We start from the raw sequence: 22527 nt of genomic DNA, 5'->3' as shown, positions 1-22527 counted from the left end.
TTTCGTACATGCCGCAATGGTGTAGTAATGATTCAAGGACCAAGCTTCTTGGGGCCTTTAGCGGATTGTGTCGTTCTCCAACAACCACCCCAAGATCCAGCCCCTTTCCCAGCTTCAGATCCAGTTGCCTGGGCAACCAGCCTTTCCAGAAAGCCAGAGAAGAAGGTATTGTCTGATCCAGTACGCCCTTTCTCTTGATCATGTATTCATGAAAATGTACAGTGTAAAATCTACAGTATCACCTAGCAGCCCATCGCTCTGTGCTCTTGTTACTCCCTTGCCAATCGTGCCTGCAAATTGTTTAACCCCCAACAACGCCGGCAACTCCTTCACACAACCCAGTAGACAAAGTCAGGTATTCGACGAAAAATAAGGAACGGAGAAAAGGGCCCAGCAAAGAGCACTCTAGCAATATTCCAACCTTGCACTTCAAGAAATTCAAGCAAGCAAACCGTCCTGAATCCAACCCATAAGCAAATCTCACGTATGTCTTTCTCACAGGCGGACGCTCGCCCCTATTCCCCTTCCAACATACCACAGCGTCTCTATCCAGGATCCAATCCTGACACTGACAGTAGCCTTCGCATCAAGCCTCAGCCTACCACCTAATGCTTCCTTCACCTTATCACGTCCAACCGAATCCAGAGACCAGTCCACCGGCAACCTAGGCGTGGTGGACACCCCCGGAGGGCAGCCAAACGGTGAATCATACTTGATTCGTCCGATTTCCTCCGTGTGATTGTACAGCGCCGTAGCATTGATGTGCTCGATATATATCGTGTTTCGTGAGAAGGGCGAAGCTAACGTAAATGTGGCTTGAGAAGAGAATATGTGAAAGGTCGCGCCCCGAATAAAGTGAGGAGCCGTATCATTGGTGTTGCCGTCCCCATCGTGTCGTCCACCTTCATCGTCGCCAGGCACGCTAAGTCTAGGCATTGGGAGCGTGAAGTTGAATTTTGACAGCGCTTTGCCCAGCTCTGGCTTTGATGGGATAGTACCCGGATGTGTTCTAAGCGTCACGGTTGTGTTATAACCGGATATGTACTGCGAAATCAGATCCCGGCCGATTTGCACGCCATCTTCTCCGGCCAAAGAAGGCCTCCATAGTGCCGTCACTTTCAGGTTTGTATTGTTTCCACGCTTGATGGTTAGTCTCTTTGCACGCGCCTCGCCGAGAACAGTTCCATTATTCAAAATGTTGATGCTAATCCAAGGAATGTAGGCCGCGTATGGAGTAGGGTTGGTTACGTTAACTGACGCCTGTAGAGATATTGAGACTGGGCTAGTGTCAACAACTTCCAGTTCTCCCACTTGAGGCTGCATAGAGCCGAGAAGATCGTTTCCAAGGGCTAGTGAAGGAGCGAGATGTCAGTGTTCTGAGATGTCCATAAAGTATGCGTGAGCGACTGATGGATAGCATCGACAAGAGATGCATAATCGCCAACAGCAGCAAGGTGACTGACAAAATATCATTGGAGAAGAGACGGACGTTTGAGCGGAATTCTGCCCTCCGCGGGGACACCCTTCACCACAAATTGTCCAAGAATTGTATGTACGCCAACGTCGACAAGAGCGCTGATGTCGAGAATGACATCGGTGTCACCAAAAAGGAGGGCCTGAATAACATCGGTCAACACGTCATCGTCGGTAACCTTGAGCGGCGTATCATGAACGCGTGATGTGATCTCAATCAAGTTTTCTTCACCGGGACCGCCGTCGATTTGAATGGAGCTGGCCTTCTCGTCAATTTTCAGTTCGCCTAGCTTCCTGGAGTCATAAAACACATCCGCTTTGGCCTTGACACTGGAGACGTTCAACCCAATATTCAGTTCCGATGGGAGGGCTGCCAAAGCGACGATAGTGCCCGACACTTTGGGGTTCGAATTGGGGTCGTCGGGATCTGCCAACGGGTCTGGCAAGGAGAATGATACGTCCGTCAAAGAGAAGTTACGAATCAAGTCGTCAAAGGATTGTTGCGGAAGAGGTACAGGGACCGTAACACTGGAGATGATGTCCCCAATCCAACCAGGGACCTCTCCACCTTGATCTTTCTGACCTCGTACGAGAACCGATACAGGCTCACCTGCAACGTAGGCTTCAAAGAGCTTGTCCAACGGCGACAAGGTTCCACCAGGGCAGGGACGGGTAAGAGGCTCTGGCAATTCTTCGACGATGGAATGGGCGGTGACTTCGACATCGGCTTCCGGCCTAAGAGCAATGACATCGGTTAGGGCGGTAGCGATAGAAATGGCCGGGCCATGCTTCTTGCATCCCGGAACCGAGACCTCGAACTTGAGCGCGGGTACGTCAAAAGCAACTGGATAAGGGTTGAAGGTGGTGATGGTAACGTCGGCTGCCATTCCCTGCCTATCATCGCCGGGTAAGGGCCTCTCTTCAAAATTAAGACCGGTAATGTTGTAGGAGGGGAGCGGGGGCAATTCCTTGCCTACAATAAACGTATCAGTATGGATTCAAGGTCATTGTGGTGGAAGGACACAACATCGGGGCATAGCACATGTTTGTTCTCATTTATAAGAATGACTTTTCGCCAAATAACAATGCTGCGAAGGGACGGTAGAGGGATTGACCTTCAAACTCCATTGTTTCCGAAACAGCGTGCGTTCCCAAGGGAATGTTGAATCTTGTCTTGACCGTGATCTCCGTTATTCCCCGTACACGAATTGTATCCATTTTCCCGCCCAAGAACTGATTTGCAATGGTCCGAATGGTATCAGCATCACCAGGAGCCAAATCGGCAATGATATCAAGCTCAGTATTGTGGCCATTCGCGATGGCAATCGTCAAGGGAGGGAGGCCAGCAGTTCCGAGCAACATGTTGTCGTGATCAATCCAGTAGACCTTGACCTTCGTCTCCTCTGTTGCCAGCTCTTTAGCCAGCCACGTGGTGAACTGGCCGACTCGTCTAATATAGACATTCTTGACACGCTGAGCATCAAGACGGAAGTTTGCTTGGATTCGCGCACGGACGCCGTCGGTAGTGATAGACTCGAGCGCCAAGTTTGTCGGCTCGATGACGATAGCCTCCTTGGCATATTTCTCAACCGCAGCTGGAACAAAAAAAGCGCCAATAGCGATGGAGGTTGCGAGCCCCATCAACAATAGCGCGGCGACAATGGAGGGCCATCGCGTCGACTTCGTGGTCGACCGCGCTGATGGTACTCCATCTCCAGAATGAGAAGCCCCAGCCGAGACCAAAGAAGCTCTGTCTGGATCATCGCGTCCGTCATAGCGTGGTGTTGTGTTGGACGTCGAAAGCAGAGGCGTAGATTCGAGTGCTCCATCGGTTAAATCGGCCAGTGTTTTGGTATCCCTACTGCTTGTCGACGCCGCGAGCAGAGGGGACCGCTCGGTTTCGAAGTCGGAAGACGACATGTCGAAACGATGGTGCTGGATTCGGTTCTCAAGCCCTCATGAATGAAGTGTAAAGACTGAAATGGGCAATGAGTGGATGAATGATCGCAGGCAGACGAGCAATGGTAGATTGCCGTGAAGCTTGGACGCTCCTGCGATAACGACAACGGACGAGTTAAACGGTCGGGTGTTGGCACGGAGGTACCTCTAGATACTAGGTTGATCAAGGATAAGATAAACTGATAGGCTAGAAGAACTCGATATAATGAACAATATGTCTCAGGAAATTGATGAGGATGAATCGATGAAGTATAGTATGGACGATTTATACTGGAATGGTGTTGCAACAAAGCAGGACGGTTGGTGTTTCAGCGACGTTGAGATTGAAGTTGGGCTCGCAGCCGACACATCAAGTCTTCGGATATGGAGGTACCTACCTACCTAGATCACGAGCCATGCACTAACAACATGATGCGTGAGCTGGCACTATTCTACAGGTTGACAGTGCCTTCATGCAGTTAAGGTAGTGCTGCACCAAGACGGGACTACACCAAAATAGCGGCTTCTACACTACTTAGTGTATGCCCGCAAGGTTGCCCTGTGCGCGACCGGGATCAGCTTCCGCTTAGGTTGATTGGCCCTGCCCGTGCCTGCATCGCACTTGGTTTGCGTGACCTTCGGCGCCGGAACACGGAAGGAAACTCTTTGCCCTCACCCTTCCGCGAGGTCGCGATGGGACCGGTGACCGGATGTGCCTGTTCGTCGGTTGCATCCAAATTCCCAGTGGATGGATGATGGACGACTGAACGGCATGGGTGGGGCCGCAACCCCGAACTTGGAGAAGCCCAGTCCAGCTTGCCCAGCGGCTCCAGACACCCCACCGGCCTGTCCCGTCGTGGTGTGGCGGGGAGTGAAGCTCAAGTAACCAACCATTGAACAAGCTCCAATTCGTCAGACCTGCATGTACCCGTTCCTCACACTAGGGTTCTTATCCTGAATGACACACCTCACATGCTGAGCTTCACTGACGGTTGGAGGCGGGAAACAGCTGTGACTGGGCTATTTGATTGTGAGCGTGAAGGAACTGAGTATGTAAGACAGTTTAAAGAGAGAGAAAAACGATAAAAGCAAGAAAGATAAAATAAAGAGTTGGAAGACAAACGTGCAGATAGCCGGTGTCGGTGCAGTTTCAAAATCAAAATGTTGTGCAATTCAACTCTTGGCTGTTATCTTTTGACCCAAGAGACCTATTCCCTGCTACCAAGCTCATCCCCGTAAGGGCCCTCAACACTGAGCTACTTAATCGTCTTGTTCCTTGACTGTGGGTTTGCAGACTGGGAAGAGGCTATTCCGAAAGTCTGGGGCTGAAAAGAGAAAGGACGAAAGACCAGGGTATCTGTGAAGAGTCACGGTTCGCGAATTGATTCATAAAGGAAGTGGAAAGGGTCTTGATAAACACTAGTACTGCAGCTTTCCCCCCGGGGCCACTCTTCCTGGCTGACTCACTTTCCAACTTCTTTCACAACTCATCTCTCATTTCTTAAGATACCCCATTGCACTTTTTCCTCGTTAGACATTTCTCTCTTTCCTTGTCCTCACCAGATACCCGATTTACCTCTCCATCGCCATCATGATGTCCCGGGCAACGACTCGCACCATCAAGTCCGCTGTCGGACAAATCCAGGCTCGCTCTGCGTCCAACAGCGCCGCCAGCAGTACCCCCCGCCATCTTCTCTCCATCAGCCAGCTTAGCCCTGCCGAGTTCTCCAAGCTTGTCCTCAATGCTTCTGCTTACAAGCAGGCCACCAAGGCCGCCTTCGCTGCTGGCCCCGGTCAGGTACCCCGCACTTTGGACGGCAAGCTAAAGGGACGGACCGTGGCCATGATGTTTAGCAAGCGAAGCACCAGGACCCGTGTCTCGACCGAGGCCGCTGTGGCCCTCATGGGCGGCCACCCCATGTTCCTCGGCAAGGATGACATCCAACTGGGTGTAAGTGTTAACTACCGTCTCGGCTCCATCGTCTCCCCCCCCGCCTAAAAGAGACACATACATGCGCAACGACCAGCACCTCGATCACTAACGACACTTTCCACAGGTCAACGAGTCTCTCTATGATACTTCCAAGGTCATCTCCTCCATGACCTCGTGCATGGTAGCCCGCGTCGGTCCTCACTCCGACGTCGCTGACCTCGCCAAGGACTCATCGGTACCTGTCATCAACGCCCTGTCCGATGACTTCCACCCGCTCCAGGCCATTGCCGACTTCCAGACCATCCACGAGGCTTTTGCCACCAAGCCCGCCCACGAGGCCAGCCTCGGACTCGAGGGCATGAAGGTCGCCTGGGTCGGCGACTCTAACAACGTGCTTTTCGACATGGCCACCGCCTGCGTCATGCTGGGCGTCGACATCGCCGTCGCCTCGCCCGCCGGCTACGGCATCCCCGACCGCATGAAGCAGATCATCCTCAGCGCCGCCGATGGCGTTGCCAAGCCCGGCAAGCTGATCGAGACCACGGTCCCCGAGGAGGCCGTCAAGGACGCCGATATCCTGGTTACCGATACCTGGGTGTCCATGGGTCAGGAGGCCGAGACCCAGAGGCGTCTCAAGGCGTTTGCCGGCTTCCAGATAACCAACGAGCTGGCTAAGCGTGGCGGCGCGAAGCCCGGCTGGAAGTTCATGCACTGCCTTCCTAGGCACCCGGAGGAGGTTGATGACGAGGTTTTCTATGGTCCTCAGTCCTTGGTCTTTCCCGAGGCCGAAAATAGGCTCTGGGCTGCCGTCTGTAAGTGAAGCGATCTATATTCTGCCCCGGATGAAACTTGAGCTAATCACGTTTGTGCTTTTACCTAGCTGCCCTTGAGGCTTTCGTCGTCAACAACGGCAGGATACTTTGAGCAAGAAGCGATATGACAAGGTTTCTTTTGGTTGCATCTTGGTTCCATCCACTCTTCGTACATCGTAAGCATATCATGGCAGCAGTAAGGCAGGCGTTGTATTCCATGGGTTAAGGGGGTTTGGTTGCTTAATATAACCATATTCTTAGATACACACAAAAGTTATTGGCTTTTTTTTTTCCTCCTTCACATCGGTTCGTCTTACTGTATTCTATCTAGACGGGTAATAAGACAAAAGAGAAACGACATAAAATGATGACGGATTTTTCGAGATGTTGCAAAAGGCTGATCAACTACTTTTCATGTGTTTCTTGTAACGCCGCTGCAGCTATTAGAATAGACGAGGCACATGGAGACAATTCTGCAAAGTGCGAAAATAAGAGGACCAATTGACCAATCCGATCCACAACTCCTGGGTAAATCCTTTCCCATTTTTTCCCTTTCCTTTTGCACACACCGTCCCTTGTTTAACCAGGGGGAAGCTGGCTAGCATCAACAACGTCATCGGCCTCCTTCACATGGGTCTCCTCGCCGTGCTCGTAAAGAGGAGAGCGGGGCAGGGCCATGAGACCAGTACGGGCGGACTCAAGAATGCCGAAGGGGGCAATGAGCTTGAGGAAAGAGTCGATTCTGACGGGCTTCGCGGAGCTGTGGAAGAGTGGTTAGTATGTAAGCTTGACAGGGGCGCGAGACCAAAGGGTGACTCAAACTTACACTTCGACGATGCAGCTGTTAGTGCTAATATCCAATACCTTGCCGCCGAACTGGTGGGTGAAGTATGTGATGCTCTTGAGATGCTCATGCTTGTGCCTCAACGCCTCGCTGGCTACCAAGCGGCTGGGGTGGAAGTCCTTGGCAGTCTCCTCCAGGCTGTGCTCGCCGCCATTCTCGAGCTTGCCAGATTCGCCCTCGGTGGCCTCGGCGGTGATCTCGCGGTGGTGAGCGAGAAGTTCCTCAAAGTACTCGGGGCCGAGAATGTTGATCTTGGCCAAGAGCAACTCTCTCTGCACGAGAGCGGCCTTGCTGTAGTCGAGAACGGCCCAGACGGGGACCAAGTCCTCCAACTGCCTGCGCGCCTGCTCAACAACACCGTCCTGACCGGTCAGGACAATGGTCATGCGGGAGAGATCATCAACCTCGGTGTTGCAAACAACGAGCGAGTCGATGTTGAAGCCTCTGGCAGCCAAGATACCCGAGACGCGCGACAGCACACCAGGCTCGTTCTGGACCAAGCAGTTCAGGATGTGACGCTTGGGAGGGGCGAGCGAGGGGGAGGGCGTCTCGTAGAGGATGTTGGAAACGGCGGCCTGGGCGGACGACCAGGCAGGAGGAGCGTCGGCAGCGGGGAGAGGCGCATGGCGGCGGCGGATGGCCTTGTAGGCAATGGCAGAGGTCGAGCTGCTGTGGGAGCTGTACCGGACGCCAATGGCCGCCGGAAGAGACTGCCGGGCGACGGGAGCGGCATCCCTTGCCTTCGCCGATATCCGGCGCAGTGGCGCGGACATCACGAGGCCGCGAGACGCCATGGTCGTCGCGAGTATGATGTATAGAGAGAGCGAAGTTTGCTTCACTGCCCCTCGTGCAAATCGATCCGGAGCCGACGAGTACGTATGCTACGGTGGTGGTGAGCTGGGAGGGGGGAGGTATGTACAGATAAATGGAAGCACGAGATGGGTTTGGAGGATGGCGACGAGGTCCCGTCAGGAAATGGATGGATCAAACCCACTGGATATGTTTTCACCAGCCGCTAGTGACTCACCCGAACATCGGAGCTCGATGGAGGATCAGTGATTAACACAGGGCTCTAGACGTGGCTCCAGGCCCTCGTTGCTAGCGGGATGCACTGGCGATGTGACCGATGTGACCGCCGATTGTGGAGGCCGACATGGATCGACCAATGTAAAATAGAGGAGCCCCAGCTAGTCCCAAGCTCGGGTTGCCGAATGGTAGTGTCGCAAATTTGCCTGTCTGCCGGCCGAAGCCCGCCCGGGCCTCCAGTCGTGGCAGTTGAAGCTTCGTTGTGCTGCCGTTTCTTGTTCAACCTAGCTTATCGGCATTGTAGTGTAGCTTGACGCAGTCGGCTGGACACTCAGAAGAATGAAAGACAATGAATGGGACACTCAGCAATGATCTCAGCCATGTTGGCCTAATACGTCATGATTTGACCATTGTATTCAGATGAAAAAGTGGAAAAGTCGCAACCGGAGCGCAGACATCCAAACTCGGTGTTGCTCAACGTCCCGTCTGAAAGATCCGTCGTCCAAGTGGCAATCTGAACTTCAGTCGTCGGGTACTCGGATTTTCTACCGGACTGGGCGCCGCGCACCTTCATGGCCCGGCGATACTTACCTGCCGCTTCCACTTCTGCAATGCCGTCCTGAGATCGAGAGCCCAAACCACCAAACCGGAAACGATCCACAGCATTTTGGGTCCAAAGAGCCAATCATAGACGAACCTGACGGCGCGCCCGATGCTCCACGTCTCACAGCCTCGTGGGTTTTCACAAGTCTCCACAGCCAACCCTTTCCCTTTGACGGGACAGGCTTAAATGTCATGCACTGGCGGCTGGTGTCTTCAAAAGGTCACGGTCCAACTCCAACTAGTGGTCTTCAACACAGGCGGCCCGTTTTCTTTTTCGTTTTTGCAAAGTTCAGAGTTCAACAATTCCTACTAGGCATCCACTGATCGTTTCCATTCTTGGGCGCGACAAACCACCTCCATCAGCAGCCCATTCGACACATTTTACAAACCAACCCGGTACCCGACCGAATCGCTCCGAATATGGACGACGCAGAACGTCGGAGCGCAAAGCGCTCTCGCTTTGACCAGACCGAGCCTGAACCTAAGAGAGTATCACGCTTCGACCGCCGGTCTCGTTCTCCTCCCGCGAGGAAGTCGGACTCCGGCCGGGATCGCGACCGCAGCCCTCTTTCCAAACCCCGTGATAGCGCGACTCCCGATTCCACAAAGCCAGCAGTTGACCCTGCTGCCGCCGCTGGTATGCATTTAGCTCGCGATATAGAGGCCTGTTGTATCAATTGTCGCTGACCGCTTTGTAGCTGCCGCTGCCGCCCGTATTCAAGCCCAGCTTCAGGCTCGTAAAGGAATCCAACACGTCGATGTCCCACCCGTCCGATCTGCCGGTACTAGAGAGGGCAGCGTCCCCGCGAATATCAATGGAGAGATGTACATTTCCGATGGAGACTTCATCAAGGATATCGAGGTCAACGATCTCCGTAACAGATATCTCTTGACAAAGGGTTCGACCCAGAAAATGGTAATTACTCCTTGGTTAACCCACTGATCAACTGTCAGCACTCGCGAGACCGCATCTGTCTTGTTAGCGTCTCCGTTAATGCTGTACAATCTTGTGCGGGATACTCTTGCTTACAGGAGGCATGGTAGCTCGCACAGGGCCATCCACATTGCAACTGCTGACCTTGGCTGCTTGAATATAGATCAAAGATGAGACTGGTGCCGGTATGCCCCGCCTTTATACACGTTAAGTTTGGAGAACTGTTCATTGACCGTTTTCTGTTCAAGATGTCACCACTCGCGGTAGCTACTACCCCGACAAGAGCATGGCGACACCTGCGGTATGTGATTGCTTCTTGAGACTGGTCTACAAGTTCTCGTCGCTGATGCATTTGACTTCAGAACCCTCCGCTGTATCTGCATGTCACAAGCACGTCCAAGGAAGGGTTGGAAAAGGCCGTTGCCAAAATCGAAGAAATGATGAAACAAGAACTTCCCCAACTCGTTGACGAACGTCGTTTCCGCCGCAGGGACCAGGAACAGGTCGAACGTGATGAATACGGTCGTGTAAGTCCAAAGTCCCCTCAGCTATGTTCAACTGGAGCTAACGTGCTTTCAAGCGCAAATGGCCGGAAGAGAGAATCCCCATCAATCTTGAACCCGTCCCAGGATTCAACCTCCGCGCCCAGGTGGTTGGTCATGGTGGCGCTTACGTCAAGCATATCCAGCAGGAGACTGGCTGCCGAGTCCAAATCAAGGGCCGTGGCTCCGGTTACATCGAGGCATCAACAGGCCGCGAGAGCGACGACGACATGTATTTGCATGTCGCTGGGCCCGATCCTAAGATGGTAGAGAAAGCCAAGGAGCTTTGCGAGGATCTGATGGAGAACGTCAAACAACAGTATGAAGAGTTCAAGAGCCGTCCGCCCCGCCAGTACAACGGTCCTAGGGATTACCGTGATCGGGAGCGGGAGCCCAGAGGTGGCGACTCTTACCATGGGCGGGGCTACAACAACAACAGCAGCAACAACAACAACCACAGAGATCACCTTCATGGCGGGCACCACGACAACAGCCATCACAGCAGCTACACCAACTCGCCTGCTCCTGGTGGTGGCCCTTCGGTCGCGCCCCCTACTCCCACGGCTCCTGCAGCGGCCACGACGGATTATGCTGCCCAATATGCCCAATACTACGGCGGCGCTGCCGCTACTGACCCTTATGCTGCAGCTGGTGCGGCTGACCCATACGCCGCATATGGTGGCTATCAAGCGTAAGTGAAATCCGATTTCATTAGTGATAGCTAGCTAATGGTTTCAATAGCTACGTCCAACTGTATCAACAATGGTATGCCGCTCAGGCTGGACAGGTAACTCCAGCTGCTGCGGCTACTGGTGTCCCCGGTGCCCCCGGTGCTTCGGCATCTCCTCCACCTCCGCCTCCTACTGAAGCAGCCCCCCCTCCGCCTCCTCCCCCATCGTCTGCTGCCCCTCCCCCACCTCCGCCCGGCGCTCCTCCCGGAATGTCTGGTGGCTATAGCGCGGTATGTAAAGTCCCATGTCATGACGATTAAACACTTGAACTAACCGTCTTCCAGGTCCCCCCGCCCCCTGGCCTCTGAAAATGGCACGTTGACGACATTAGCAGCTTAGAAAGCCAGCGAGTGCTTAGGCTTAGTGGTTAGCCTTTCATTCTCTTACAGCTGATGCTTCGGCAGGGATACGAATTTCAAAGAAGATAAAAAGAAATTGGCTTAAGCCAAGGGTAAAGATTGTTTTCCATTGTTCAGGATTATCTCATCACACTAGGCTGCTGCCCAGACGAGGGCCGATTAATCTTATAAAACATGACGAAGTGGTGGCACACTGACTCATTACAATAGCGACGCAGTCCCCGATGAGTGATGTGGATAGGGGAGGCAATGTAAGACGTCTACAAACGCTTTATTTTTCTGTGACGTTTTGCCAACAATGCTGCACAGGTTTCTCTCTTTTCGGTATGTTATGAGCGCATGGTAGGACTTGCTGGTTTTAGAGATGCTGCTGTTATTGAAGTCTAGGTCCAGAAGTAGCGAAGAGTCTGAGCCGGACGCTTGATCAGGTAGGTAGATGTTTGATTCGTTTACTAAAACGATGTGCACAGTCAACATCCCCCGACCTTGTTGGTACACTCGGTCGGCCTTTCATATCCTTGCTTGCGCTTCAATATCTCTTTATCAAAGCTTCTCAGGTTCTCTTCACGCAAATGTCTACGGTCAAAAGGGGGTAGCAAAGCTCTAGCAGGGAATAGTCATCACACAAGAAGAAAAATAGGAGAACTAGAGAATACATGTTAATTAGACCATTGGTCGAATTGCCGCCATTGTGGATGGACCTTGTGCTTGTTGGCAATAACAGCAATAGCTTCAAGATGATACGGCGGTACACTAGAGGTAGGTAGAGGTACCTATCCACAGAAGGCTTTCAGGAACGGCCCGGGGTGTGCAGTAACAAATACCCCTGAATCTCACAGTGATGTCTCCCTGCTGCCCGCGTGTCAGTCTCCACTCAAGCTCCTGTGTGGCCCACACTTCAAGTTGCCCGTACGTAGTGTAGTGCAGTACAACACTACGTACACTTGGCTTCGGCTTGGCATTACGTTCATTCACGTTTCCCAAACGGGGCTCAAGCGGAAGTCCTAGACTTCAACTCTCCTAAATTATTTCAAAATATTGCAAGATACCGTTTGTTCAAAGTCCTTTCAAAGGGCGTCATTACCTGTCGTTACTGAATAGAGGATGAATCACCAACGATTTCCTTCGCATGAGGTCAAGGAGCCGCATTCAGTGTCGCTCAAGGTGTTGAGGTAGGTTTAGTCGCCCGACGATCTGATACCGTCGCATCATTCCTACATCTCTTCAATTCGAGTAGCTAATCCATCCAATCTTCAACTTGAAGATTATCCCGACCCTCGCTGGTGCCGCAATTCCCACTTCATCCTCCAGTGATTCCGCCGTCCTTGACCTCTCCCATTGGCGGCACCTTGCCCGCAGCCCTTCCACAACGCCATTTACCACCCTTACCAGCATCGCTCGCGTATAGCCCGCTCGGTCCGATCAAGAAGCATGGAGAAGATGCCCACGAAGCTGAAAGCGCAGGTGGCGAAAGGACAAGAGATGGATACTACAACACCGAGCCCTTCATCCTCTCTCCCATTGTCAACCTCCCACCCTCGTTCGGGTCTGCCTACGTAGGCGAGACGTTCAGCTGCACCCTATGCGCAAACCACAATGCTCCGCCAATCGGAGAGGGCGGCACCAGCGTGAAGAAGACGATCCGCGACGTCAAGATCGAAGCCGAGATGCAGGCCCCTTCAGGGCAAACGACGAAACTAGTTCTGGGTGATACGGCAGGAGATGATAACGCCGGGTCAGGGTCATCAGCAGCGAACGCGGACAACGACAACGTCACCACCGGCAGTAACGGCAGCGGGAGCGAAGACAGTAATAACGCAACAGAGGCAAACACAGAAACAGAAACAGTAGCAACCCTCGACCTCCTTCCACCCAGCACCACTCTCCAAAAGATCCTCAACTTCGGTCTCAAAGAGGAAGGAACCCACGTCCTGGGCGTCACGGTATCGTACTACGAGGCTACCGAGACCAGCGGGCGCACAAGGGCGTTTCGGAAGATGTACCAGTTCATCTGCAAGCCGTCACTGATTGTGAGAACGAAAGCCGGTCCTTTGCCTTCTTTGCCGCCTGTTAAAGCGGGGAATGGAAAGAGGAGGAGGAGATGGGTGCTGGAAGCACAGCTGGAAAATTGCTCCGAAGATGCGATACTTCTAGAGAAGGCCGAGCTAGCAGAGGTACAGAGGGGGCTGAAGTGGAGGGATTGTAATTGGGCAGGGATAGGGGTAGGGGTAGGTCAGGGAGAATCAACAATGACCGGGGAAGGGATATCTCAGCAAAGTCAAGATCAAAGTCAAGGTCCTCCTAGACGACCATTTTTGCAACCGGGGGAGTCGGAGCAGCTGTGCTTCATTATCGAGGAGAAGGGTGGAGGAGAAGGAGACGGAGATGAACAAGGGGAAGAAGGAAAGGCGGTTGAGGTCGAAGAGAAGAATGGAAGAATAGATTTTGGAGTCATGGCGCTGGCGTGGAGGACGGAGATGGGTAATAGGGGGTCGTTGTTAACGCTGAAACTGGGCACTAAGCATGTCAAGCCTCGATGATAGTGATAGCGGCAGTTGGCTGGCTGGCTGAGTGAGTGAGACAGACCGCGGGATGATGGTGTGGTGGGTGTGGTGTTTGAGATATAGTGTAGAGACTACTGCTAGCCTTTCCCGTCGAGTGATTTGCATCGATTACAGATCCTTTCTTGTCCCACCATGAATAGGTTGCTGCTGTAGAGGGGAAGGCGAAAAGACTGATGATGAGTGCTATGCAGATTGCCTGTTTACGTCTGTTCTAGCGTTGGTGGTTTTATTACTTACGACGGGAAGTGTGCTACTAACCCATAGCGTCAGTAAATGGCCTGTAGGTGCTATCGACAGAGTGTATTATCTATCTCTCTCACGGTGAACAGGTGAAGAGTTTGTGTGTCTCTGGTTACTTTCTGCCGTCGTCATTCTATGTCAAACACTTTGATTATGTAAAATTCCAATCCTTCTAGAGACCACGTCCACAAAGTTGTCTTTTTCACAGACGCCAAACACCATTTCTTACCTCTAACACCAGAAGATCACCTAGTTTCCTCGTCGCAAGATGCATCTACTCGGGATACAGTTCCACTTCTCACATTCCATTCCAATTACACGTCAAGAAATCATGACTATGCAACGGAGAAGAATCAGATACGAAACAACGAGCTCTGCCTTTTCGTCGGGGTCTTGCATTCCAGGGCTCCAGGGGCGGGATTCTCAACTTGAAACCAACGCGCGCTTATGTTCGAGAAGGTCTACCTGGTCAAATCAAGTCAAACCACACAAATTATCGTATGTTCGCCAATCACACATCTCTCCTTGCGTTCTGGGTACATAAACAATGACATTTACGCATGTAAGAAAAGTGTATTGTTGAGTTATTGTGTACTTGCACTTTTTGACCGCTTTTGTTTCTCTGAATGTCGCCAACGCAACTACTTACATACGAAACAGCCGAGCTAAGTAGGCCGCGAGGTAAAGTGCCTTTTGACTCCGAAGATTTCAGAGGCTTGAGGGAAAAAAATGTATCAAGTCTGGCTGATGCAAGATACGAAGCAGAACCCCCCCCCCCCCCTGTCAGTGGGCAAACATGAAGTGTCAAAGCCAGCCATGCCCGCTCAGTAGCATCAGCCTCAGCTTTTTCTATATTTGCCTATCTTTCTTCCGATATAGTTCGTTTTATGCTTGAAAACATATCTGGAATTGCAATGATGGAATAAGGCAAGGGGGCCGTGTATAGCCTTAAACTTGATAGAACCTCACGTCAATGCCAACGTAAGAATGCTCACTCCCTTGCTGCATGGGATAACAACAAAAAGGGGTGTGAGGAAGGGGGGGTCAATGGGAATAATGTCCGTATTATTAGCCCGACGGGTACGACGACTTATCTGGTACATGACATGACATGACATGAAAGGTGTAAGCCTGTAAGGTGAAGTGATTTTGTGATCTTGCGGTGAAGAAGAGAGACACCGGGAGGGGAGACCCTGAGACCCTGAGACCCTGAAATTTCTAGTTCTAGACTCTGTCATGTTGCTGGGGTTTATGTTATCTTTCATTCCCAGCCATCAAGCTCTAAACGAGATTTTTCGTTTTTCGAGACTTGATTATGAAGGTGGTAAGAGGGCGGGGGTCATAGATGCTTGATGTTGTTATAGTGTAATGTCTAAATGATGGGTAGATGACTGGCATGAACAAACATGAATAAAAGACAACTGGTTTCCGCCTCTACTGACTTTAGCTGATCATGGTTTCTGAAAAATCAAATTATTGATTTATTTTTTTCATCCCGTCTTCGAAAGGACACACAGAGTAACGGACACACGAACCAAGATGAGGGTGAGCTCGGACCCGCCGACGGGTATGTATTATCAATTTGTTTTGTATGTGATGAGACAACATTATAGGATGTCGATCTTAAGCTTGCTTATTTATGCTATATTTACTTTTATGTGTGTAATGTACTTTGTCGCCTTTTCCCCCATATGCAGAGTATTCGTTCCCAAAGCATGACAGTAATGATGATGATAGCGATGATGATAATGATGGGCTTTGATGTTGAAATATTCTTTGGTGTTTTCCGTTCTTTTTTCTGCTTTTATATTATGCTGCTACTGTAGGGCTCACAAGAGGCAATGATAGCACAACTGTTGTTGTTGTTGCTTGGAGAAAACATGTTTTTGTGCCCACTTACAGAAAGTACTTCTCCTGTACCGACGTTAAGCAGGAAAAAAAAGGATGCAGTACCTTTTCTTCTGCTCCAAGACCTTCTTGTGTATCGTAACATTTTTTGGTTTCGCCCTTCTTTCTCTTCCGCCCGTTGTTCCCGAGTAAAAACGTTTAACGGTTAAGGGGTCCTGGCTGGGGTAACCGGTGAGGGGGGTTTTGTGATACGGGAGCAGCCAGGGTAAGGAAGCAAGCCTTGGTACTGTGGTGGTGCCGAAGAGAAGTAGTTGTGCTAGTTAGTCACGGAAGCTGACTGAATGAAGAACCGTTGAGAATGATGGGATGGTATACGCAGTTGAGAGATCTGTGTTTGCTCTGATGTGTACGCCTCAGGAGTTCGATGATCATGTATCGGTCGGCAATCTTCCAGGTACATAACATCATCTGTGCCTGCTTTGTGCCTTGCCGTTGTTCTCAAGTACAGTGTGAAGTAACTGCGGTCCGGGATACGTGTGTTCCTGAGAGACGTAATCTAGAAGGGAGAGGAATTGTTTGGTTTGGCGAGTCAAGCGGACCGATAGATCTCGATGCTTGCCCTTGACGAGGGTCAATGTACTGCACTTTGAGAGTGATCTGAAAAGACGGGGTCCATCTCAGTAGATGGTGGACGGCGACCAGGTTTCTTCAGCCGATACGGCTGTTCCTGAACTTACATGGGGCCAAGATATATCCATTTTCCATCCCCACAAAGCAGAACATCACGAGCCTCAACCACCTTGGTGGGCAGCCTAGTGTACTCCGGTTGCCGGTCGACAAACTTCAGAAAATATCAAGGTTGCATCCGATTGTCTTGGTATTGCTCTTGAGCGAAGTAGACAAAAGCCTTTGGGCTTTGGGCGAAGACCTGTGCAATTCCGCAAGCCTCCATACAGCATCTACTTCGGCTGCATGTGTGGCCTGTATTGTGGAAGCTGGAAAAAGTCTTGTTTCTCTCTCGTGGGCTTCCATGTATCTATGTGTGGAAGGCAATCAGCAGCTAGAATGGTAGCACAGACATGACAGGTCTTCAATCTGCGACACGGCCTTTTCGGCTAGATGTTTAGATGTTACAGTGGACGTGCCGCCGAGTCTCCGATTATAGCCTCTGGAAAAGGGCTGGGAAGCCCGACGGGTAGTAGAAGAAGTTTGCCTGAGGACCCGGCGGGCGTTTCATGGAATGGCTATCGGCAGCCATGGCCGAACCGAACGAACTGATGCTGTTGGGCTGCGATCATGTACCATGAATTCCCATACAGTACATGGCTGGTTTACCATGCACACCTGGCTTGCTGCTGGTGTGGGTAATAATTGTTCGATGCCAGCTTGTGTGTTGTATGGACGAGAGAGATGTCATCCTGTCAGCAATTTGCTTCGAAGACACCGATCGGAACACAAGAAGGTTGACCGGCCAGATAAAGAGACGGGACAGAGAGAGAGGCTCAATCGAGCCCCTGCATCATGACTGGTCCTGCTCTGGGTCTGGTTACCCACCAAACAGGACAACCCCTGACTGCCTCTCAAGGGACTCACTCTCTCATGACCGGGCTGGCGGCCAAGCCTTTCCCAAAAGGAACAGGAAAGGGGGGGGGGGGAGGGGGGGCAGGTTGAGGGTCGTTCATTTGGAGATGGCGGAGAACATCAACAGAGGATGGATCCATCCGATCCATTTTCGGAGGAGAGAAAGCCTCTCGTCGATAGTTTGCGACTAAGTATTTGAGGTTCCGAATTCTCGAGACCGACGAGGAAGCGGCGTTGGGGCGGCGGCCGTTCCAGGCTTTGTCTCGATGAGGCATCATCCCTCCAAAACTTCTGGGGGGTTACATTTCTGTGGTGTTGAACCCATCGAGTGGCCATGAGCATTCGAAAGCGACGTGACTTGCAGAGAGGCACGACAGGTTCGGGCGTCATTCTGGGTGCCATGTGGCGGACAGAGTTGGGTCACTTGGTTGAGGTCAGGAATCGGGTTCTTTGGCCCTTTGGTCCTACCTTGCACGGCAGTAGGTATCGACGCGTGCTCCAGATGTGGAGACGGATCATCATCATCATTTGAGGCAGGCATAGCACAGGCACGACATTGTCACCTGCGTGAGTGGTGAACTGTAATCAAAAATGGCATCCATTCCACCTGCCATCGCCCGATTCAGGCACGCTTTGAGGCACGATTCGGGCCTGATGGAACCAGGGCCCAGGAACGGAGATTCCGTATCTGGACTCTTGCTTCTCAGGACCAGCCAACCTCAGCTGCAGTGCAAGTGTCGAGCCGTCGGTTCCTAGGTAGGGAGGGAGGTTGGCATGCGGGCACCTTCCTCTGATCCATCTATTTTCTCCAACAGAGGCAGGAGCAACGAAAGAGATGACTGATGGACAAGTCCAGGAGCCGGAGATGGAAGATGGGACAACAACTGAAGCGACTGATCGATCGACGAGCTCCCCTCGTTTATCCTCGCCGAGTTCGGTTGCCATGCTCATCTACGCAACCAGACAGTCTCAAGTTACCTGTTCTCGGACCTGCAGCGATCGACAAGCTTATTGCTGGTTTTGCCCGTGGTTGATCATGATTCGTAAAGCGGAGGACCCTGACGCTCGCTGTACACTAAGTACTCGTCCTCTTGTTCTCTAGCTAGTGTAGTCTGTGTAGATAGGTAGCAGCCAGGTCGTCCGTCATCCGTCAGGAGCGGGCCGAGAGAGGAGAATGTCTCTAATGCCAATGTCTGTGTGGAAATTACCGTTTGCTACACTTTAGTGCCTGTGCTTTCTCTTAAAATAGTAGTCAGTCAGACGTCTGGACTTTGGAAGAAGGTGACGACGGCGGCGGCGGCGGGAGTCGGGGGTTCAGAATGGGTCTCTTTTAAAGCTTCCACCTTAGGTACGAGACAAGGGGCAATCGGCTCACGGGCTAAAAGTAGCGTACAACCCAATTTCACCTAGCGCCATTTGGATATTTGTGCCCTGAGTACTTGGGGGGTTCTGGGCGCCAAGGCTTTTAACCCCCCTACTCGTTAAGTAGGGGGTAGCAAAAAATTGGGACACGGTTTTAATCTGGAACACTCCACATAGAATTTTACTAGCAATCTGTTCCATCCACATACTAAACTACCACATTACACATCAACACAACGTTGTAAGAAGCCGTTAGAAATCTAGTATATTGCTCAATTAGGTAGTAAGTAAATAGATTAATAGGTTGCAGTTATTCTTTATCTTTTTCTAGCGCTGGTACTAGTATTAGCGCTAATTTGGGTACGGGCGGTACCTCCTTTACTATTACCTCCTACCTTACTAGTATAGTCTTAATATGTATAATTTGCTTTCTTACCTATATTTAAGATTTTATAGTACTTTCGACGTACTTTATAACCCCCCAATATAGTATTAATTTGATAGATTATAGTTTTAATAGATTTAAAAGAGCTAGTTTTAATTTAATTAATAGCCTAATTCGTACGAGTAGTTTGGAGGTAGAGGGTAGTAGTATAAAGAGACGGCGGTTAATTAGTAGGTATAGTAGCAAATTATCCTCCTCCTCCTTATTATCCCCTTTATTACTATTATATATTTCGTTTATAATACTATTATTTTTATTATTAAAAAGAGTACTCTCGTCTTTAAATATAGCGTTGATTGTCTATATATTAAAATAACGAATAACGTTAGTAGTAGACTTAGGGATGAGTTCGTCTATAGAGTTGATAATCTGTATATTAATATACGCGGCTACTTGAGAGCCAATTTTAATAGCGGGTTAAGGTAAGCGGAAAGGAGAGAATAAGGGTTCTAGGGGTTAAATAGTAGAGGGATTATTACCCAAATTAGTTTTAACTAAGTTATTAGAGTCTAGATTAATATTAATTAAATAATTAGATGCTAGTATATGGAGCCTATTTTCCTATACCTTCTTATAGTAATTAGGTATTAATATACTATATACATTGATTTTATATAATGTATCCCCCTTTGGTTAAATAATAATATTAAGAATATTACATTTATTAATTAGTATATAACCCTCCTCTTTTCGCTTCTTCTTATAATTATCCTAATATATATTCTAATAGACCTTCTCCTTACTATTTAGTAACTTTTTCTATTATTCTTTAACCTTATTTATAGTCTTTGTTATAGCATAGCTAGACAGGTTCCTAGAGCACTGGCCACTGGGCAATAGAGTGCTAGGTTCCCAGCACCATAGTACATCGGATGGAATGAGGCTTATGTTCTTATCGATAGCTACCTAGATTGGGAAGGCGGCGACCGACGGTAGAATCCTAACTTATATATTTAATTCCGAATGCCTTCGTTCATTTACCTTCCCCTTCCTTCTTTATACTTAATATTACTTTGATTTGTAGCTTCTAGTCTTGTTGTTGTATTATTTGTAGGATTACGCTTTCACATAATATTAAGTATTATTTCTATTAACCGGGGACGGCGTTAAATATTTCTTTCCGTTAGGATCGTACTAAGTGCTTAATTTCATTTGATTAAATTATAGTTAATTGTAATTACTTATCGAGAAGGGTTATTAAGCCTTACAATAGACGTTTTGACGACGTAAGTAAATTCCCTCCTTAGAACCTCTTAATTTCTAGATTGAGTTAGTTATACAATATTTGAAACCGGAGACTACCTAAGCTTGAGTTTAAGTTTTAGTTTTATTACGAGCTCTACATTATATTACAAATAAGAGGCGTATTTATTCGACTAAACCTATAACAATAAAGCGGGTTTTAATCCTATAGTCCGACTCTTAAACCCCATTATTTAGTTGGGTGGAAGATTTAATAACGATACTTAATTTAATATAGTATTAATACCGGAAGCTTTTGTTAATTTGTAGAATTGAAACTCCTTTATATTAACGAGGACGGGGGCGAGATTCTATTAATTACCGCGGGTTGAAGCGGTAGATAAATCCTTTAAATATATTAAAAGGGATAAAGGTATTATAGATCCGTAAATAATATTCTATAATATATATAAATAGTTGAAGGGTAAAGAAAAGGAGCGTATAGCCCTATCCTTTAGGCCTGCTTTACCCCTGCTCGCCCTCCCTTTATTATCGCTGAGGATATTTTTCAAATTATTCTAGAAATCCGATTTACTAAAATTCAAGAGGGTCTCCGCCAAAGCTACCCTACCGAAAAGAGGGGTTAATTTAGATTAGAGTTTACGCTTTATAGGACCTGACCTGGACTGATTTTACTATATTCCTAATATCAAGATACGGAAAATTAAGAATAAAAAAATATTATTAATTAAAGAAAAGGCCGAAGTTATAATAATAGGATCCGAGGGTAAGCCGGGAAGCGGTAATAAATCTATATTAGTTTTAAAATTAAGAAGTTATTACCTCCACCGCCTCTATTATATTACTAAATTTCCCCTTTAGTAAATTACTTATAATGATTTGGTAGAGGAGGTACGCGCCCGTACTACTACTATCAATTAAAATTGGGTAGACGATTATAGGGATATTTTATTATTTAAATTAGTAGTTCGATTAATTAAGTCCAATAGAGAGCTACGAAAACCCGGGTTAATCTATCGATTTATAGATGAATAGGCTTTTTATAAAGCCTACTAAATAGATCCCTTCGCTATATAGGAGGAGTTCCGTTGGCGAGTAATGCTTAACGAAGTAGTAAATAACGTTCTATATGATTTTCCCTCTATTTTAGAGAAGGCCTATATAGACACCGCTCATTTGGATTCTTAGGTACTATACTTCGCTGATTAAACTTATTAATTCTCCTAGGAAAATAGTTGGTTATCCGAAGAGATGGTATTATGTAATAAACGACCGAAGGCTGGATCCGCTCTCAACTAGGTACCCCTAGAGTTCGAAAAGTAATTTCGCGCCCTGGAAGAATAAAATTAATTATTTACTATAACGATTGCCTCTTATACTACCTTACTACCTCCTTATATTATAGAGATATGGAAGTATAAAGAAGTAGTTGAATATATTATTACGTTTAAAGAATTAGATAAATGCAATATAAGGGAAGACCCTAGCCCTTTAAATACTGCGGATGGTAACCGTCATGTGCAATAGGAGGCTGCCTTAGGGACCCCTCCGCTTCGGGTGCGAATTAGAGCTAACCTCCTGAATAATAAGGAACCTTCTAACGACGAATCGGAATTAGAAGGAAATAATAGGGGGAATAGCCGAAGATTATTAATATTTCCTATTCCCTTACTATTGCGATTAAATAAGGGATATACTCCCTTAGGGCCTTGGGTTCCCCGAAAACTTAAAGAAAAATGAACCCTAAAAGTTAATAACCTTATAATCTTTAGTAATGATATAAATAATAAGGTCTCCTTCGATATATAAATAATATAAATATAATATAAGCTACGTAGTAATGCCGACTATTTCGTTGACGAATAAATTCGTATAGGAGAGGTGCTAATTAGATTGGGTAGTTAAATAGCAGAAGGGATTTTACTATATTTTAATAGCGATTACTTAGAATTAATTAATACTATTAATAATTTATTCGAATACTTTTAGAATAATTATTATAATTATACAGCTAAGGAGAAAGCAATCTGTTACTTTAAGAGATTTAAAATACGATTATTAGAAAGATTTTAGGATTTTAAGATTGCCT

At 48.7% G+C, this 22527-nt stretch overlaps 6 protein-coding genes across 6 annotated transcripts; 4 read left to right on the top strand and 2 right to left on the bottom strand.

The window, feature by feature from the left end:
* Window positions 1–1469: 1469 nt before the first annotated feature.
* NEUTE1DRAFT_44868 (uncharacterized protein) lies at window positions 1470–3393 on the bottom strand (the record flags this gene model as incomplete). The annotated part of the gene is made up of 2 exons (XM_009853314.1): window positions 1470–2446; window positions 2589–3393. 2 exons carry the CDS (start codon window positions 3391–3393, stop codon window positions 1470–1472), a joined length of 1782 nt encoding a protein of 593 aa, XP_009851616.1.
* Window positions 3394–4927: 1534 nt separating this feature from the next.
* Window positions 4928–6454, top strand: NEUTE1DRAFT_117347 (uncharacterized protein; the record flags this gene model as incomplete). The annotated part of the gene is made up of 3 exons (XM_009853762.1): window positions 4928–5362; window positions 5469–6156; window positions 6225–6454. The coding sequence occupies 3 exons, from the start codon at window positions 5003–5005 to the stop codon at window positions 6266–6268; spliced, it is 1092 nt and encodes a 363-aa protein (XP_009852064.1).
* On the bottom strand, window positions 6449–7949 carry NEUTE1DRAFT_65046 (uncharacterized protein; the record flags this gene model as incomplete). Its single annotated transcript, XM_009853761.1, has 2 exons — window positions 6449–6916; window positions 6983–7949. The coding sequence occupies 2 exons, from the start codon at window positions 7792–7794 to the stop codon at window positions 6736–6738; spliced, it is 993 nt and encodes a 330-aa protein (XP_009852063.1).
* Window positions 7950–8881: 932 nt separating this feature from the next.
* On the top strand, window positions 8882–11144 carry NEUTE1DRAFT_130418 (uncharacterized protein; the record flags this gene model as incomplete). Its single annotated transcript, XM_009853760.1, has 8 exons — window positions 8882–9266; window positions 9328–9545; window positions 9727–9748; window positions 9812–9864; window positions 9926–10090; window positions 10144–10796; window positions 10847–11066; window positions 11121–11144. 8 exons carry the CDS (start codon window positions 9050–9052, stop codon window positions 11142–11144), a joined length of 1572 nt encoding a protein of 523 aa, XP_009852062.1.
* Window positions 11145–12299: 1155 nt separating this feature from the next.
* Window positions 12300–13949, top strand: NEUTE1DRAFT_65043 (uncharacterized protein; the record flags this gene model as incomplete). Its single annotated transcript, XM_009853759.1, has 5 exons — window positions 12300–12367; window positions 12460–12505; window positions 12626–12936; window positions 13072–13427; window positions 13491–13949. 5 exons carry the CDS (start codon window positions 12300–12302, stop codon window positions 13733–13735), a joined length of 1026 nt encoding a protein of 341 aa, XP_009852061.1.
* A 1777-nt stretch (window positions 13950–15726) lies between these two features.
* Window positions 15727–16472, top strand: NEUTE1DRAFT_101744 (uncharacterized protein; the record flags this gene model as incomplete). Its single annotated transcript, XM_009853758.1, has 3 exons — window positions 15727–15778; window positions 15826–15985; window positions 16265–16472. 3 exons carry the CDS (start codon window positions 15727–15729, stop codon window positions 16470–16472), a joined length of 420 nt encoding a protein of 139 aa, XP_009852060.1.
* Window positions 16473–22527: the final 6055 nt, after the last annotated feature.

Source organism: Neurospora tetrasperma (genome assembly GCF_000213175.1).
Source record: "Neurospora tetrasperma FGSC 2508 unplaced genomic scaffold NEUTE1scaffold_4, whole genome shotgun sequence".
Taxonomy (NCBI): Eukaryota; Fungi; Ascomycota; class Sordariomycetes; order Sordariales; family Sordariaceae; genus Neurospora; species Neurospora tetrasperma.
This window is presented reverse-complemented; position numbering and strand designations above follow the sequence as displayed.